General features: G+C 34.6%; 1 protein-coding gene across 1 annotated transcript; it reads left to right on the forward strand.

Moving 5' to 3' along the window:
• The first annotated feature begins 18,486 nt into the window (after positions 1-18,486).
• On the forward strand, positions 18,487-19,584 carry LOC139902397 (uncharacterized). Its single transcript, XM_071885030.1, has one exon. It carries the CDS (start codon positions 18,487-18,489, stop codon positions 19,582-19,584), a length of 1,098 nt encoding a protein of 365 aa, XP_071741131.1.
• Positions 19,585-20,442: the final 858 nt, after the last annotated feature.

Here is a 20,442-nt window from a genome sequence, read left to right on the forward strand (position 1 = left end):
ATCCTTGATCTTATGGAACATAACCGTTATGGCCGTTGATAAGACAGCGTGTTGTAACGTCGTCAAAGGGACGAGGGTTACGTAATGTCCAACAGTCCCGTAACAATCTAAAAACCTCATTTCTTACCCCAATTACCGACTCCGTCACTTTGGGAACGTTTTGTTTAATAGTTGTAGCCCGATGTTCTTGTTCTCACTTTGGTGAGAAGCGAACATTACTAATCCGTAAGCATAACATGCTTCTTTATGTTGCATGTTAGCCGCTTTTTCTAAATCACGAAGTCCAATATTCGGATATATTGAGTCAAAATAATTTCTTAACCCATTGCGTAAAATAGCATTTGGGTTCCCCGTAATATATGCGTCAAAGTAAACACATCGTAACTTATGGATTTCCCAATGTGATATCCCCAATCTTTTGAACGAAAGCCTTTTATTAACCAAGGCATTCTTGGAACGTTCTTCGAATGTCTTACAAACTGATCTCGCCTTAAATAGTTGTGTCGAAGAATTCTGACCGACTCTAGACAAGATTTCATCAATCATGTCTCTGGGTAGGTCTCTTAAAATATTGGGTTGTCTATCCATTTTGTGTTTTTATACTGTAAAATAGACAAGAGTTAGATTCATAAAAAAAAATACTTATTAATACAAGCAATTTTTACATATATCATAAAGCATAAGCACACTATATTACATATATTACACCACACGAATACAACTATCTTATTCCGACTCGCTCGTTTCTTCTTCTTCGGTTTTGGTTTGTTTTGCCAAGTTTCTAGGGATATATGATGTTCCCCTAATACGAGCCGTCGTTTTCCACATTGGTTTAGAAAAACCTGGTGGTTTAGAGGTTCCCGGGTCATTGTTACAACTTAAGGACTTCGGGGGTTGACGATACATATAAAGTTCATCGAGGTTGGAATTAGATTTCTCTATTTTTATGCCCTTTCTCTTATTATTTTCTTTTGCCTTTTTAAATTCAGTTGGGGTAATTTCTATAACATCATCGGAATTCTCGTCGGAATCCGATTCATCGGAGAATTGGTAATCCTCCCAATATTTTGCTTCCTTGGCGGAAACACCATTGACCATAATTAACCTTGGTCGGTTGGTTGAGGATTTTCTTTTACTTAACCGTTTTATTATTTCCCCCACCGGTTCTATTTCTTCATCTGGTTCCGATTCTTCTTCCGGTTCCGATTCTTCTTCCGGTTCCGACTCTTCTTCTTGTTCCTCTTCGGGAACTTGTGAATCAGTCCATGAATCATTCCAATTTACATTTGACTCTTCATTATTATTAGGTGAGTCAATGGGACTTGTTCTAGAGGTAGACATCTATCACATAATATCAAACGCGTTAAGAGATTAATATATCACATAATATTCACATGTTAAAAATATATAGTTTCCAACAAAATTTGTTAAGCAATCGTTTTTCAAGTAAACACGGTCGAAGTCCAGACTCACTAATGCATCCTAACAAACTCAATAAGACACACTAATGCAAAATTCTGGTTCTCTAAGACCAACGCTCGGATACCAACTGAAATGTCCTGTTCTTATTGATTAAAAACGTTCCATATTAATTGATTTCGTTGCGAGGTTTTGACCTCTATATGAGACGTTTTTCAAAGACTGCATTCATTTTAAAACAAACCATAACCTTTATTTCATCAATAAAGGTTTAAAAAGCTTTACGTAGATTTTCAAATAATGATAATCTAAAATATCCTGTTTACACACGACCATTACATAATGGTTTACAATACAAATATGTTACAACAAAATAAGTTTCTTGAATGCAGTTTTTACACAATATCATACAAGCATGGACTCCAAATCTCGTCCTTATTTAAGTATGCGACAGCAGAAGCTCTTAATAATCACCTAAGAATAAACATGCTTAAAACGTCAACAAAAATGTTGGTGAGCTATAGGTTTAACCTATATATTATCAAATCATAATAATAGACCACAAGATTTCATATTTCAATATACATCCCATACATAGAGATAAAATTATTCATATGGTGAACACCTGGTAATCGACATTAACAAGATGCATATATAAGAATATCCCCATCATTCCGGGACACCCTTCGGATATGATATAAATTTCGAAGTACTAAAGCATCCGGTACTTTGGATGGGGTTTGTTAGGACCAATAGATCTATCTTTAGGATTCGTGTCAATTAGGGTGTCTGTTCCCTAATTCTTAGATTACCAGACTTAATAAAAAGGGGCATATTCGATTTCGATAATTCAACCACAGAATGTAGTTTCACTTACTTATGTCTATTTTGTAAATCATTTATAAAACCTGCATGTATTCTCATCCCAAAAATATTAGATTTTAAAAGTGGGACTATAACTCACTTTCACAGATTTTTACTTCGTCGGGAAGTAAGACTTGGCCACTGGTCGATTCACGAACCTATAACAAATATGTACATATATATCAAAGTATGTTCAAAATATATTTACAACACTTTTAATACATTTTGATGTTTTAAGTTTATTAAGTCAGCTGTCCTCGTTAGTAACCTACAACTAGTTATCCACAGTTAGATGTACAGAAATAAATCGATATATATTATCTTGAATCAATCCACGACCCAGTGTATACATATCTTAGTATTGATCACAACTCAAACTATATATATTTTGGAATCAACCTTAACCCTGTATAGCTAACTCCAACATTCACATATACAGTGTCTATGGTTGTTCCGAAATATATATAGATGTGTCGACATGATAGGTCGAAACATTGTATACGTGTCTATGGTATCTCAAGATTACATAATATACAATACAAGTTGATTAAGTTATGGTTGGAATAGATTTGTTACCAATTTTCACGTAGCTAAAATGAGAAAAATTATCCAATCTTGTTTTACCCATAATTTCTTCATTTTAAATCCGTTTTGAGTGAATCAAATTGCTATGGTATCATATTGAACTCTATTTTATGAATCTAAATAGAAAAAGTATAGGTTTATAGTCAGAAATATAAGTTACAAGTCGTTTTTGTAAAGGTAGTCATTTCAGTCGAAAGAACGACGTCTAGATGACCATTTTAGAAAACATACTTACACTTTGAGTTTAACCATGATTTTTGGATATAGTTTCATGTTCATAAGAAAAATTATTTTTCCAGAATAACAACTTTTAAATCAAAGTTTATCATAGTTTTTAATTAATTAACCCAAAACAGCCTGCGGTGTTACTACGACGGCGTAAATTCGGTTTTACAGTGTTTTTCGTGTTTCCAGGTTTTAAATCATTAAGTTAGCATATCATATAGATATACAACATGTGTTTAGTTGATTTTAAAAGTCAAGTTAGAAGGATTAACTTTTGTTTGCGAACAAGTTTAGAATTAACTAAACTATGTTCTAGTGATTACAAGTTTAAACCTTCGAATAAGATAGCTTTATATGTATGAATTGAATGATGTTATGAACATCATTACTACCTTAAGTTCCTTGGATAAACCTACTGGAAAATATAAAAATGGATCTAGCTTCAACGGATCCTTGGATGGCTCGAAGTTCTTGAAGCAGAATCATGACACGAAAACAAGTTCAAGTAAGATCATCACTTGAAATAAGATTGTTATAGTTATAGAAATTGAACCAAAGTTTGAATATGATTATTACCTTGTATTAGAATGATAACCTACTGTAAGAAACAAAGATTTCTTGAGGTTGGATGATCACCTTACAAGATTGGAAGTGAGCTAGCAAACTTGAAAGTATTCTTGATTTTATGTAACTAGAACTTGTAGAATTTATGAAGAACACTTAGAACTTGAAGATAGAACTTGAGAGAGATCAATTAGATGAAGAAAATTGAAGAATGAAAGTGCTTTTAGGTGTTTTTGGTCATTGGTGTATGGATTAGATATAAAGGATATGTAATTTTGTTTTCATGTAAATAAGTCATGAATGATTACTCATATTTTTGAAATTTTATGAGATATTTCATGCTAGTTGCCAAATGATGGTTCCCACATGTTTTAGGTGACTCACATGGGCTACTAAGAGCTGATCATTGGAGTGTATATACCAATAGTACATACATCTAAAAGTTGTGTATTGTACGAGTACGAATACGGGTGCATACGAGTAGAATTGTTGATGAAACTAAACGAGGATGTAATTGTAAGCATTTTTGTTAAGTAGAAGTATTTTGATAAGTGTATGGAAGTCTTTCAAAAGTGTATAAATACATATTAAAACACTACATGTATATACATTTTAACTGAGTCGTTAAGTCATCGTTAGTCGTTACATGTAAGTGTTGTTTTGAAACCTTTAGGTTAACGATCTTGTTAAATGTTGTTAACCCAATATTTATAATATCAAATGAGATTTTAAATTATTATATTATCATGATATTATCATGTATGAATATCTCTTAGTATGATATATATACATTAAATGTCTTTACAACGATAATCGTTACATATAAGTCTCGTTTAAAAATCGTTAAGTTAGTAGTCTTGTTTTTACATATGTAGTTCATTGTTAATATACTTAATGATATGTTTACTTATCATAATATCATGTTAACTATATATATATATATATATATATATATATATATATATATATATATATATATATATATATATATATATATATATATATATATATATATATATATATATATATATATATGTCATCATATAGTTTTTACAAGTTTTAACGTTCGTGAATCATCGGTCAACTTGGGTGGTCAATTGTCTATATGAAACCTATTTCAATTAATCAAGTCTTAACAAGTTTGATTGCTTAACATGTTGGAAACATTTAATCATGTAAATATCAATCTCAATTAATATATATATAACCATGGAAAAGTTCGGGTCACTACAGGTTTAGCCTTTGTGATTTGTCCACAGCCTCCTTCATGGCCTGCTCAATCCGTTTTCCAGTTCCAAACCTTCTCTTTTTCTGAGCTTTGTCAACACGCTATTCTTTTTCATCAAATTTTTGGCTGTTAAGGTCGTTTACAGTTTTTGCTGCTTCATTCAGCTTTTTCAACATTCCGAGTATTGATTCACAGACTGATGCTTTTCAGAATTTCAGAATGGAAGATCATAATTATAAGAGATAAATGTTATATGTATACATATAACTGTTGACGTAGAAACGCTGCGAGATTCAAAATACTGATTGCTGATTTTCGGTAATTCGTATGACAATTCTTTTTACAATCTGCGGATGAGTATATGATAGGGTTTTAATGAACTTAATGATTTTTCAGAAAGTCAAAGATCAATGAAGTTGCTGGTAAGTTTACTGCTAATGTGGTGGGATATAAATAGTTCCCCGGTAACGACAACGAAGGGTAAACGTATATTTCAAGGTTATAATAAGGCTAATCCGAATGAAAAGTCGAAATTGATTTTTGTTGGAGGTGTGACAAAATTGACTATTTTGGAAAGGGATTTCAAAATTATTTTCGGTAATAACAACGCCAATGGTTCATAGATTTGTGTTAAACTTCTACTTAGACTCCGGGAGTTTTCCAGGTGCATGACTGTGGATAACATGTGGTTGGATCATCATCTCGATTGTTTCTTAATTGAGGGGTTTTAAGAATCATGAAGGGTTTGAACGCAGATTGTAATCGTTAATATACATATGATATTCTAGAATTTTGAAGGACATGAATATTTTTCTGGTTAGAAGTGATGTTCTAGCACAGTGTCAAAGTTAAAGTATAACTTTGAAAGATGTAGGAATTTAAGAGTGATGATATCGGTTATATCTCGAATTGGATTCTGATATGTTGAAATCAGAATATGTAATTGAACTTGAACGAATATGGTTGTTTTAATTTCTATGAAAGAATGTATATCGTTGTGAAAGTAATGAGTATAGTTGATGATTGCTGAATCAGAATCGAAGAATGTAACATATTAATCGTGAATTTATATCTATCGGGTATTACCTACCCGTTAAAAGTTTCAAAAGTAACATTTTATACAAGAGAATTTTTATCACAGTCTTTATGAAAATATATGTATATTTTCTTCGGATGTAATACAGATTTAATGAGTTAATATTAAATTAAACTCATTTGATTTTCGGCTGGAACTAGAAATGAATAATCACCAAAACATTAGAGATTACATAATCTTCGCAGAGTATTTCATTAATGTGATCAATACTTCATTATTTATTACTAATGTGATCAATACTTCATTATTTATTCTTATTGATATTCCTCGGTGAATGATATTGGTATTCGTGGAATTCTTGTGAACTTCGCCAGGTACGAATGATGTTTTCTTAGAAAGTTTCGAGTACATCGCAGATGAATGTGTAAAATCAAACATATAATTGAATAATACACTTGGTTTATTATGAAATAGAATTCACTGAATTGATACAGAGATTGTAGTTAATGATGGTTAAGTTGTTAACGAAGGATGTACATCATAGCATATTAGTAATATGAATTTAACCGAGTAGTATCTACCCTTTTTCAATTCATACATAGTAGCTTAGTAAAAAAAGATTTATTTTGATCTCCAAATTTATATATATATATATATATATATATATATATATATATATATATATATATATATATATAAAACATACATAAAATTTCTTCAGGGGGAATGAGTTAATACTTCATAACTCGTTGATACAATATACACGTTGATTTGTAATGATGTTGGTGATTAGGGAATTGTCGGAGCTTGTAGTGCTACAGGTTTTGCCGGTGTTGGTGATACTGATGGTGGTGCTGGTGGTGCTTGTATAACAAGTCTAACTTGTAAATCACGCACTATTCTTGTCAGGGTTTATACTCTTCCTTCTATCATTTCGGTACACTCATCAGATTTATGGTTAAGGCTAGCATAGATAATCTCCAAGACTTTAAAGATTACATAATCATCGCAGAATGTTTCCCAATGAAGTTATGAATCAATACTTCATCGGTTATTGTTGTTGGTACTCCTTGGTATCTATGGTGCGTATGACGTTGATGTTCGTGAGACATTTTGTGATGTTGAATTATGGGATGTGGATGTTGTTGATGGTGGTAATGGTACTGTTAGTGTTGATGATGGTGCTACTATTGATGCCGATGATACTGCTGGTGCTTGTAACCTTTGCACCATATTCTCCAAAGCCACTACCCGAGCACGAAGTTCGTTAACTTCTTCTATTACATCGGGGTGATTATCGGTTTGGACGAGCGAATGAATAAGATCTAGATTTCGAGATAGTATATAATCATGACGAGATACTCTAGAAATGAGAGAGAAAATGGTATTACGAACAGGTTCGCCGGTAAGTGCTTCAGGTTCTTCGCCAAGAGGGAAATTTGGTGGATGGAAGGGATCGCCTTCTTCTTATCTCCAATGATTAAGTAGGCTACGAACCCATCCTCAATTCATCCAGAATAGATGATGGCTAATTGGTTGATCCATTCTGGTAACACTATTTTCGGAGCACGAGCGAAACTCCATATCGGAATCCGAGGGACTTGAACTAGTGGCGAGTTCCATTTCGTATGATTGAATAAAGAATTTTTCAATATGAAATGATTTATGGCTATTGGATGGTATTCTAATTACATAGAATGTCTATATATATAGAATAAAAGTTTTCGTAGATTACGGAGGAATTAACGGAATATGTTAGGCAAAGTTAACAGTAATAGATACGCTAAGATATGAATTAGCAGATACGCTAAGATACGAATTTTGTCTATACATTATTAATGCAATCAATGCAGTAAAACTAAGAATGAAAAGCAGATAATTTCCGACAATAAATGATAAGCAAAACTTTTTGACATGCAACTAAGGTCGAAGTCCAGACTCACTAATGCATCTTAATAACTATCCTTTAGACACACTAATGCAAGACCTGATTCGCTAAGACCACCGCTCTGATACCAACTGAAATGCCCCGTTCATATCGGTTATAAACGTTACATAATAATTGATTTCATTGTGAGGTATTTGACCTCTATATGATACATTTTACAAACATTGCATTCGTTTTTAAAAGACAAACTTTTATTACATCGAAGGTTGACAGGCATGCATACCATTTCATATTATCTAAACTATAAATGACCTAATTTGTCATTTACTTTAATAATCTTTATTGAACTCAACGACTCGAATGCAACAAGTGTAGGTTTGGCCTCGGATTCACGAACCTATATTCCGTAAATACATATGACGTCATTGAACAAGTGTAGGTTTGGCCTCGGATTCACGAACCTATATTAAGTATATATATTTATATGTTGGTCAATATTTGTTCAATAATTTAGGTCAAATCGCAGTGTATCACAATCCTAATGCTCGAGATTATCATGCAAAAGTCAACAAAAGTCATCTAATCCAAAAATGACTTTCAAAATCTATACATGTTTATTATATAGTTTTATATCCAGAGTATAAGTCTTGATAGTTGAATGAATCAATAAATTACAAAACTCAACTTGTCGCATAACTGACTAAATTGTTATATTTGGAATTTTTTTTAGATAAATCAATGTAATTAGTTGATATATATTTATTTGAAATCTATATGTTATTTTACTGAATTATATGTTATTTTAATAATTAAATAACTTATATTTATTCTACATATTTTAAGTAATTTATTACTTATATAGTAATTATTCTTAAATTATTTCGTCATTTATTATAATGTATTAACGATAAAGATATATGATAAAAATATATATATATTTTTATATATTGAGTATTATAATTTGTATAACATTTACATAATGATATTATTTTAATGATTAAAATATAGTGATATGTATTATTAATATAATTTCATTAAATTTAATAAATATATATTTGTATCAAATATTTATTTAGTTAATAATATAATATTGATAATAATAATAATAATAATAATAATAATAATAATAATAATAATAATAATAATAATAATAATAATAATAATAATAATAATAAAAATAATAATAATGACAATATTTATATTTACTAATGAAAAATATAATTTTTATAATAAACAATAATCTTTTGTAATAATGCTAATGTCATAATAATAATATTACTAATAATGATAAAAATATTGAAAACGATATTTTATCTAAATCATAATCTTAACAATATTTTAACTGAATCATGATACTTATACTTATTATTTCCTAATCGACTTCTTTAATATCTTTTAGTCATATTTTATATCGCATTCATAATAATGATAATAATACTAATCATAATAATTAGATGATACTAATATTAGTTTTAATGATAATAATAATAAATATTATAATAATATTAATGATAATAATAATAATAATAATAATAATACTAATACTAATAATAATAATAATAATAATAATAATAACCTTAATGATAATACGATAGTAATAATAATAACAATAACAATTTTTATGATAATATTAGTATTAATAACGATAAAGATAATAATAATAATTATTATTATTAGATAATAATAACGACGATAATAACGACAATAATAATAATAATCGTTTTAATAATAATGCTAAAATTACTGATAATTCAGTTGACCATATCTTTTAATCCGTTCATTGGAATCATACGCTTTCTAAATGAAAAGTTATTAATTTTTGCCAGCTTTCCAACGACATGCATATCATATATCTTATCTCAATAGCATATGTATCAAACTCATGATTCATCAAAACTATCTAAAGACGAAATTAAACATACAAGCATGCATAATCATATATATTCGAGCACTAGTCGGGGATACACTATTAATATATAAAAGATAGGATATGAATGCTCACGTATCAATATTGTGATTCAATATTGCAAGAAAGTACGTAAACGCAACAGAAATGATAAACACTAGATTGACCTCACGAGCATACCCCCGAACAATACCCATAACCTCCATAGCTATAACCCATAATTTCCTTAGCTCTATCCCGCTCGAAAAACCCGTTTGAAATAACTCACTCATGACTTCGTCGTAGTATTTTATGTATAATACTAATAATACTACTACTTAATGATACTAATACCAATAATATTTATAATCTTAATAATAATAATAATAATAATAATAATAATAATAATAATAATAATAATAATAATAATAATAATAATAATAATAATAATAATAATAATAATAATATATTACATATAGAGAGATCGAAAGATATGAAATTGAATGGATTCGGTCGAAAACTGATCGAGCTTTATAGCCCCTTTCTGGACCCATGAGCTCCGCGATCATGCAGCTTTTCAAGCATATACCTCCGCAATTGCGGAGGTTCCTGTCCCAGTTCGTCCATGATTAAAAACGTGGGATGCCGACAGTTTTTATATTATTATATATATAATATATTTAATTTATATAATTAATTATATATTATATTATATTATATTTACGTGCATAGTTATCTTGTAATTTTTGTTCCGAAGACTAGTACGTTGATGCTCGACTAATGTCCCAGTTCCGGTTTCTCGAACGCATTCAAAATCAATTATATTTCAAATTTATTTTAAAATCATTTAAATAATAGAAATTATTATAGCACGTCACATTTACACTTTAAACTTAAATTGATAAAATTCCTTTATGCGCCAATGTTTATTTTAATTTCTCAAACGTTCTAGTTAATATATTTAATTATAAATCAAATCAATAAACAAGTGTTACTATCGTTTATTTAACTAATTTGAAATTTATATATATATTTAATATAATACTTGTTTTGAATTATTTAAATATCTAATTCTAATAGTTAATATTCTAACTTATTGTATATATTCAAATTAAGTTATTCATACAAAAACATTTTAATAATCAATTCCTATTGTATCGAAAAAAGTTTTCTTATGTTTGAAAATAGATCAGTCGAATATTATGAAATTCAATTCTCTACTAACGTTTGTCTAACTTTCATTATTTGACACTTTGTGCCTACTTGTAGATCACTTTACCATTTTTAAAATGTTGTTAAAAAATAGATTTCTTAAATCACAGTGGACCTCATTACAGAGACCCGTAATCATATCACAATGTATATGATAAGTCAATCATTTGGTATTATCTTTTAATTCGGTTAATAATTATTATTAAACATATATCGAAACAAATATGTTCATGTAAAGTATTATACATCTAGTACTTTGTTAACATCTTTAAATAATATTTATACATCATTATATATACACATCAAGTTAAATATAATTGTTCGTGAATCGTTGAGAATAGTCGAAGGGTAATTTAATATATGAACATAGTTCCAAATTTTTCGAGACTCAACATTACAGACTTTGCTTATCGTGTCGAAAAAATATAAAGATAAAGGTTAAATTTGGTCAGAAATTTCCGGGTCGTCACACTTTATTCGTGTGCCCAAGGTATGCACTGCATCCAAGATGGGCCGCTTATATCCTTAAACCAGATAAAGCGTCAGTAATCGAGCATAGTCCATTCGATCAGAATCTTCAAAGCCTAGTTCTTCGTGACATGCTAATCGGGAAACCGCTTACCAGGGAATCTAGTATTTACACCAAGGTATATCTATCCAATGAGTGTCTCACAATCATCCTCAAACTACGTTATCTTAAATCATGGTGAACCACGTCTTCTTTGTCCTTGGTTGTTGCATGCTAGCTAGCTTATTTTAATTATATTTCTTTAATATTTTAATTACAATTATAAATCAAATCAACTCAACTATTGCCTTTACATAATTTGATATTCCGGATAAAGTGGTTTCCTGAATAAACCAATTGGACTTGGTTGTTGGATTTTCCGAACATTCGCCAATTTATTGGGACCAAAAGGATCCTGCCTCTCCACACAAGGTGTACTTGGCCACTAGTCTTGGATACTGAATTGTGTACAAACTCAATCTTAATTACTAAATTATCTGAATAAGCTCCGTTTCAAATTCGACCGCTCAAGGAACGACCCTAGGTCATATTTTCCCTTGCTAAACCATAGGAAGGAATAATAGATTTAGGCCCAGCATATATAAATTAAACAATTAACTTCTTCCGTTGATATCTTGAATTGACATTTTACGACCTAACGGCACCGCATAAATAAACTGTCCGATTCGGACATATCAATCATTTCAACGCGTATCATGCTTGGCTACTCTGGCGATGATGTTTAATGCGCTACACGAGATACTCGGGTATGCGTATCATTAATAGCCGAGATATAAACACGAGAATTAAAAGAAACGACACGAGAATTATAGTGGTTCAGTTTCGATGTGAAACCTACATCCACTTTGGAACTAGAGAGTATTATTAATTTGGAGGTGATAGAAAGTATGTACAATAGAGAGACTATTTATAGACAAGGATTAAGTAAAACCCTATTTTATGTAAACCCTAAAACCAGCCCAAAACCAATTAGGGTTGGCCATTTCCTAACTTGGTCACCAAGTAATTTCCTGGTCGGTTTACTTAACTTATCAACCAAGCTATACCGAAGCCTACACCTCAACAATCTCCCACTTGGAGGCTTCGAATATCATCGATCTGCACTCGTGTACTTCTGCTTTGTAAGACTTCACTTGTCTCTACTCTCTCTAGTTCCTGCCTTCTCTTCAATGTTCCTGAAGGCCTGTTGAAGCTATGCACTGCTTCAACTTATCCAGTGTTACTAGTTTGGTGAACATATCTGCTGGATTCTTTGAACCTGGAATGCTCTCCAGATTAAATGTTCCATTGTTTATCCGTTTTCTGATAATGTGATACTTCATGCCAATGTGCTTCGTCTTAGCACTTCTTTGTTAATTTGACTGCGCTCTTATTATCGCAATATAAGACATATTCTATCTATTTGCTACCCAGTTCTTTCATGAATGTCTTCAACCATACTAGTTCTTTACTAGCTTCAGTCAAAGCCATGTATTCTGCTTCAGTAGTAGACAGAGCCACGCTCTTTTGAAGCCTAGACATCCAACTCACTGCGATTCCTCCTATAGTGAATACATACCCGGTGGTGATCTTGAAGGTATTATTGCATCTACCCAGATCTGCATCAGAATAACCCTTGAGAGTAGTATCCCTATCCTTGAAACATAACCCAACTTTGGAAGTACCCTTTAAATACCACAGTATCCACTTCAATGTTTCCCAATGTTCTTTCTCCGGAGCTGACATAAAGCGACTAACCATCCCAACTGCATGTACTATATCAGGTCTTGTACATACCATAGTGTACATTAGACTACCCACGGGGGATGCATAAGGAACCTTAGCCATTTCTGCTTTTTCTACTTCAGTTTTAGGAGACTGGTGTTTAGAAAGCTTTAGATGACTTCCCAACGGTGTGTTTCTTGGCTTTGTAGACTCACCATTCATTCTGAAGTTTTCAAGAACCTTACAAATATACTTTTCTTAAGATAAAGAAACTGACCCATCTTTATTCCTGCATATACTCATACCAAGAATCTGCTTAGCTGGCCTGAGATCCTTCATTTCAAATTCTTTAGATAATTGCTTCTTGAAATTGCGTATTTCAACCATATCAGAACCTGCAATTAACATATCATTGACATAAAGAAGCAATATAATATAGAAGCTTTTGAACTTCTTCAAGTAATAGCAATGATCTGTAGAACTTCTCACGAATCCCGTCTTCTCCATGAAATTGTCAAATTTTAAGTACCACTGTCTGGGAGCTTGTTTTAAACCTAATGATACGCATATCCGCAAGGTCGTGCGGATGTGCATCTAAAGCCCTAAAATGCCTTATACGGCCTATGACACGGGTATAGTCGTACCCTATGCGCCTATACCATCTGATGCGAGTTTCGTATACTTGCATAGGGGTCCGGTACATTCTAGAATGATTCTCTTACTTAAATAACGAAAGTTAGTTAAGGACGAGATTGCATTTAATTAGAGAAAAGATTCTATCGAAACCCTAATTCGTGAGCCTATAAATACATAGCTCATAAACCCTAAAAACATATACGTTCACTTGTTTACACATACGTAAACTACAGCATACAAATCTCCATCGTACGAACAAAGCTTCTTACGATCTCTAGGGACTTTCAGGTTTGTATTGAACTATAAAACCTTCATGTCTTTGGGCCACTCAACCTCGTATGCTAGGTTGTTGGTGGACTCTCAAATTGGCCACCCTGTCGGCATCGAAACGATACCGATGTGGGTTATCCACGACTAAGCGTCGGAGGTTCGAATATTCTTAGTCCTTAAAACCCCTTTTGTGCACTCAAGTGTAGGTTCACCTTGACCCCGTGAAAATATGCTTGATCATTTGGCACCATCCGTGGGACCAATTATATGAAACAAAGAAGATTGGAATTTATGTTGTATATGATTTTGTACCTTTTTTCCATAAAACTTTTTTGTTTAAACTAATCGGTCACTTTCAGGTTTTTCTTTATTGTCAGCAAGAATGGGTGGAGGAAGTAAGAGTGCAAAGAATCAAGGCGATCGGACTCTCCAGGAAGTCCAGGGTTTCAAACACCTACGGCGACTATTACGAACACACCGTCAACGCCGCCAACACCAACCAAAGGCACATCAAAGCCTCCATCAACACCAAGTGTTGGAACAGGGCCGGTTACATCAGAAACTATCCTGAATGAGTCATCTAAGGGATGGTGGCACACTCCTGATGGAATTTTACTGGAAAAGGATCTGGCTTTAAACCATTCGAAGATCTGTCACCAAAAATCCTGAGCTTTGGTTCTCCAAGCGAAACGGTTCCACCAAGCTTTAAAGTTAAAACTACCTGTGTGGGTACAATACCAATTATCACCTCGGTTGAACCCGAAACACCGATTGAAAGGGTTACTACTGAGAAAGCCCAGGAAAGAATCAGGCAGATGGGTCTGAGAAATCCAGATGGTTCATACATCATGCTGACACCACAAAAAAGGTCAACGACGCGTGCGTCTCTGCAATCAGTCCATACTGTTGCAAATAATCAATATAGCAAAACACGCTATGCCTCACCCCAGTCAAATAGCTTTATATCTCAATTACAGTAAGTAGCGCCACCACACTTGGCACCCGCTTTCAATGAGCCAGCACGGGTACAAGAGTTTATGAGTAATTGGTTTGCAGTGATGCAGGGGCAAAAAGCTAAGCAAAGTCTTGAGTTGGCCCCTACAACAGAAAAGTTTGTGCCCCACATCGCTAATCATCCCTTCACATTCGCACCGGTGTTGCCTCTAACACTCGGAAGTTATGATGGGTTATCAGATCCGGATGACTTTTTACAAAAATTTGAAGGAACTGCAAGAACACACAGTTGGGGTGATGCGGTAGCATGTCATATGCTACCAATAGTGTTGCAAGGAGTGGCAAGGGAATGGTTCAATAATTTGCCAGCCCAAAGCATTTCAGGTTTTGCGGATTTGCGCTCAAGTTTTTTATTGAACTTTCACAATTTGCGCGCACACAAAAGAACACATGTGGAATCTCACGACATTAACTAGAAATTGAAAGAGAGCTTGGGAGAAATAATAGGCAGATATACCAAAGTGGTGGCTAAGATACAAGATTTTCTAGAAAGCCAGAAGGTATCCAGCTTTATTCATTGTATAGATAAAGACAGACACCTGTCTTTGTGGTAACAGTTACGAAGAAGAGTGCCCGAAACTTTCGCAGAAGCCGTAAAAGAAACGCATGACTACATGCGGGCACAAGAAGATATAAAGCATAATTGTGGAAATACCTCTTCAAAAATGGACATCGATGATGATTATTATCGAGCGCAGGGAAGAGGTTCAGAGTTGGGTAAACGTTATCGTAGTAACGGCCAACCGAGGGATGGTACCTATCATAATGATAAATATCACAAATTCAACAACAATAAATGGGGAGGAAGCCAGAGGTTCAAAAGCAGCCATGCTGAAAATGTTGTGTTAATAAAAGACCTCACCAAAACACCAAAAGAAATTTTGGCTACATAGGCAGTGTGCAAAAGCTTCGACCCCCAGTGCCTTTTTCAAAGTATTATGGAAACAGAGACAGAAGCAAATTTTGTGATTTTCACGATGATTACGGTCATGAGACCAATGAATGTTGGTACTTAATTGAAAGAGTTGTTGCTGAACTCAAAAAATGAAGATTGCAACACTTGAAGAAAAGTGCAAGAGCACAAGCCGACAAGCTAAAGGGAGAAAAAGAATATCCGTGGCAAAAGAAGAATGAGGGAAAGGAAATGGATAAAACCATAAACATGGTAACCAGCGGACAGATAAATCAGAGGCGCAAGTTAGAGGTATCTGAGGAATGGGAAAATACTCCCATCACATTCTCGGCCATAGCACATGAACCCTCGGATGTGCCCATTACAATTAAAGGACGTGTCAAAAGTTGCGGGTACATCATCAAGCGATTTCATGTAGACACTTATTGCGGTGTTGATATAATGTACGAGCACTGTTTCCGCTTGTTACCAGGGGCTGTGCGAGCCAAGCTAGTGGCTCCAAACACTGCATTATCAGGATTTTCTGGTGAGTCCGCATGGCCAATCGGGATCATTGAATTAGAGCTGGAGCTGGTGGACGATGATAATAAGCAATTAGTGAGAAGTACGATAGTAGAATTTGCCGTCGTAAGGTCCTACTCAAAATATAATGCGCTTTTAGGGTGCACGACTTTGCAAAAATTGGCAGCTATCCCTTCCACGGTACATGGCCTTATCAAGTTCCCAATACCGCTAGGAATTGCAACGATAAGGTCAGAAATGCAAGATGCAAGCATCGCGGCCGTAGAATAAGCAGAGCAACAGCCTAGTGAGACCGAGCAAATTCGAAGCTGCATGATCATCGCAAACTCGCGACATCCAGAACAAAAAATTAAAATGGAGGATTGTCTGATGAGACAAAATTTAAGCTTCGTAATATATTAGCTTCTAATACGGACGTCTTTGCATGGAAAGAAGTGGACATGACGGGTGTACCAAGGGAAATTGCTGAACACAAGCTTAACGCAAATCCTAGTCTGATGCCAGTACGATAAAAGAAACGCGGCATGGCTCCTGAAAGAAGCGAATGGTTGAAAGCAGAAGTCGACAAGTTGGTCAAAGTAAACATCTTGCGAGAAGTAAGGTATCAAACGTGGGTAGCAAACCCAGTGTTGGTAAAAAAGCCTGATGGGTCTTGGTGTATGTATGTTGACTTGACGGATATTAATAAAGCTTGCCCTAAGGACAATTATCCACTGCCAGAAATAGACTGAAAAGTTGAATCGTTAGCTGGCTTCCGATACAAATGTTTCCTAGATGCGTACAAAGGATACCATCAAATACAGATGGCAGCGGACGATGAGGATAAGACTGCTTTTCACACAAGCCAGGGCATATACTGCTATACCAATATGCCATTCGGTTTAAAAGATGCTGGGGCAACTTACCAACGGGTAATAGATGAAGCTTTCAAGGGTCAGATTGGGAGAAACTTGGAAGCATACGTTGATGACCTAGTTATAAAAAGCACAACATAACAAGGTTTGTTGGAGGACATATTAGAAACGTTTGTGTCGTTAAGAAAGATTAATATGAAGCTTAACTCGTCGAAGTGCAGTTTTGGAGAAGAAGAAGGGAAGTTTCTTGGTCATATAATAACTGAGCGAGAGATACGTGCAAACCCAAAGAAAATAGAGGCAATCGAGAATATGCCGTCACCAAGAAATAAAAAAGAAGTGCAAAGCTTAACGGGTAAGTTGGCGGCCTTGAAAAGGTTCCTATCCAAATCCGCAGAGCGGTCACTCCCCTTTTTCGAAACATTGAAGAATTGCTTGAAGAAAACGGACTTTAAGTGGACGGAGGAAGCAGAAGTGGCATTTCAAGAAATGAAAAAATTGCTGAAAGAGCTACCAACAATGACTGCACCAATTGCTGGAGAAACGTTGATACTGTACTTAGCGGCATCGAAGGAAGCAATAAGTTCAGTGTTGATAGCGGACAGAGGACAGGTACGCACTATAAAAATTAAATATAGCTAATTTTTAATCAATAGGCATTTAAAATTATATAAATATGTTGTGCGAACAGGTGCAAATGCCTGTGTATTTTGTTAGCAAAGCTTTGACAGGGAGCGAATTAAATTATCCTGCAATCGAAAAACTGGTTTATGCACTCGTGCATACGGCTAGGCGCTTGCGGAGATATTTCCAAGCGCACTCAATAAGGGTTCTAACAGATTAGCTGATAAATCAGGTATGACAAACAACTATTTGTTGTCAATAAACACAAATTGCTTGATAAGTTCTAGCAAATTTACATTCGCCGATACTTGTTGAGCAGGTGCTATATAAATCAGGAAATTCTGGTCGCATGGCCAAATGGGCTATTGAATTGGGAGAGCATGAAATAAGTTTCTCACCATGAAGTGCGGTAAAAGGACAAGTCCTAGCAGATTATCTGGCTGAAACAGCCTGAGATATCGAAGTCTCGCTTGAGTCGAAAGAAATACCATCTCCGCCCGAACAGCTGTGGGAAATGCACACAGATGGGGCATGTGGTCCAGAAGGCGCAGGAGCAGGAATAGTCCTAAAAAGTCCAGAAGGGGAAAAGTATACCTTCGCACTGCGATTCAGCTTCCCTGTCACAAATAATGAAGCTGAATATGAAGCATTGTTATCTGGGATGGGGGTAGCAAAATATCTGGAGGTTAAAGAACTATCAGTATATGTTGATTCGCAGTTGGTTGCAAACCAATTTAACGGAGTATTTGAAGCACACGATGAGTCAATGCAAAAATACTTAAAGCTAGTGCAAGAGTTAGCAGTTGACTTCGATTTATTCCAGATAACTCAGGTTTCGAGGACGCTGAATAAAAAGGCGGATGCGCTAAGCAAGTTAGCCGCATTGACATTCAGTCATTTTAAGAAAGAAATTTGGGTTGAAGAAGTTAAAGTAAAATCTATTGAAGAAGACAGTGTTTCGGCTGCGGTTGAAGAAGAAGAGCGGAGTTGGATGACACCAATAATAGAATTTCTAACCAAAGGTACGTTGCCGATGGATTCAAGTGAAGCAAGAAAGATTAAGATGAAAGCACCAATGTATCTGTTAGACAAGGGAGTCCTATACAGAAAGTCTTTTCTGGGGCCTCATTTGCGGTGTCTCAATCCAACTCAAGCGGAGTCAATCATACGGGAAGTATATGAAGGATTGTGCGCTATGCATTCGAGACATAAAACAGTTGCATCCAAAATAATGCGGCTCGGATATTACTGGCCGTCAATGTACAGAGATACTGCAGAGGTAATACGCAAGTGTCAATCGTGTCAACTTCATGCACCGGTAAGCAAGGCTCCGCGACATCCTATGATACCGGTCGCGTCTCCATGGCCATTTTGTAAATGGGGAATCGACATAGTGGGGCCATTCCCCGCAGGACCAGGGGGCGTAAAATTTCTGGTAGTGGCCATTGATTATTTCACGAAATGGGTAGAGGCCAAACTGCTAAAAACAATTTCGGGCAAGCAAATTCTAAATTTTGTATGGGAAAACATCGTCTGTCGGTTTGGAATACCAAATGAAATAGTAAGCGACAATGGTACGCAGTTTGAGGGAAATCCATCTACTGACTGGTGAAAGGAGTTGAATATAAAACAAACGTTTACATCAGTCGCACACCCTCAGGCGAATGGTCAGTGTAAGGTTACGAATTGGGATATCATTTTAGGAATCAAAGCAAGGCTGGGATTGTGTCGAATGGGTTGGATAGACGAACTGCCTAACGTTTTGTGGGCTCACCGCACAACTCCGAAGGGCGCAACTAATGAAACACCCTTTAGTTTGGTGTACAGGTCCGAGGCTTTAATACCCGCCGAAATAAATGTGCCAACCATGCGCATAACATCCTTCGATGAAAGTAGCAACAGCGAAGAACTGCGTGAAAATCTAAACTTAGTTGAAGAACGCAGAGAAATGGCGGCAATAAAAGAAGCAATCAACAAACAAAGAATCGCAGGCTACTATAATAAGCGCGTCCAACCATTATCTTTCCAATTGGATGATCTGGTGTGGCAAAAAAATGACGCAAGTAGGGCAGAGGATACGGGTAAGCTAGGACCTAAGTGGGAAGGACCTTACAAGGTTATTGGCGTAAGCGATACAGGGGCGTATCGACTAGCAAGTTTGGATGGAAGAGCAATAAAGCGCACTTGGCATGCGCAGACACTAAAACTGTGCTACATATGAAAAACTGCAGAGGGACTGATCACCCCACTTACTTTTTAAAGTTTTTATTATGTGAATTATTCATTTTCCATTGTAAACATGACAGCTAAGTGCTGGCCAAAAGACATGTTTGAAATAAATTGAATTATGCAATTTAAGCCAATAACTTGTGTATTTTTTACATTTATTGATTGCATGCCCCTTAAGCTGCACAGGGACACACTTCGAGTCTCAAGTGGCATAGTTTAGTTTGGTTACTAATACTATTTT

This window comes from Rutidosis leptorrhynchoides, chromosome 3 (genome assembly GCF_046630445.1).
Source record: "Rutidosis leptorrhynchoides isolate AG116_Rl617_1_P2 chromosome 3, CSIRO_AGI_Rlap_v1, whole genome shotgun sequence".
Lineage (NCBI taxonomy): Eukaryota > Viridiplantae > Streptophyta > Magnoliopsida > Asterales > Asteraceae > Rutidosis > Rutidosis leptorrhynchoides.

Excerpts from the sequence above, each read along its gene's own strand:
- LOC139902397 (XM_071885030.1), top strand. The coding sequence starts at position 18,487 with ATGCACACAGATGGGGCATGTGGTCCAGAAGGCGCAGGAGCAGGAATA.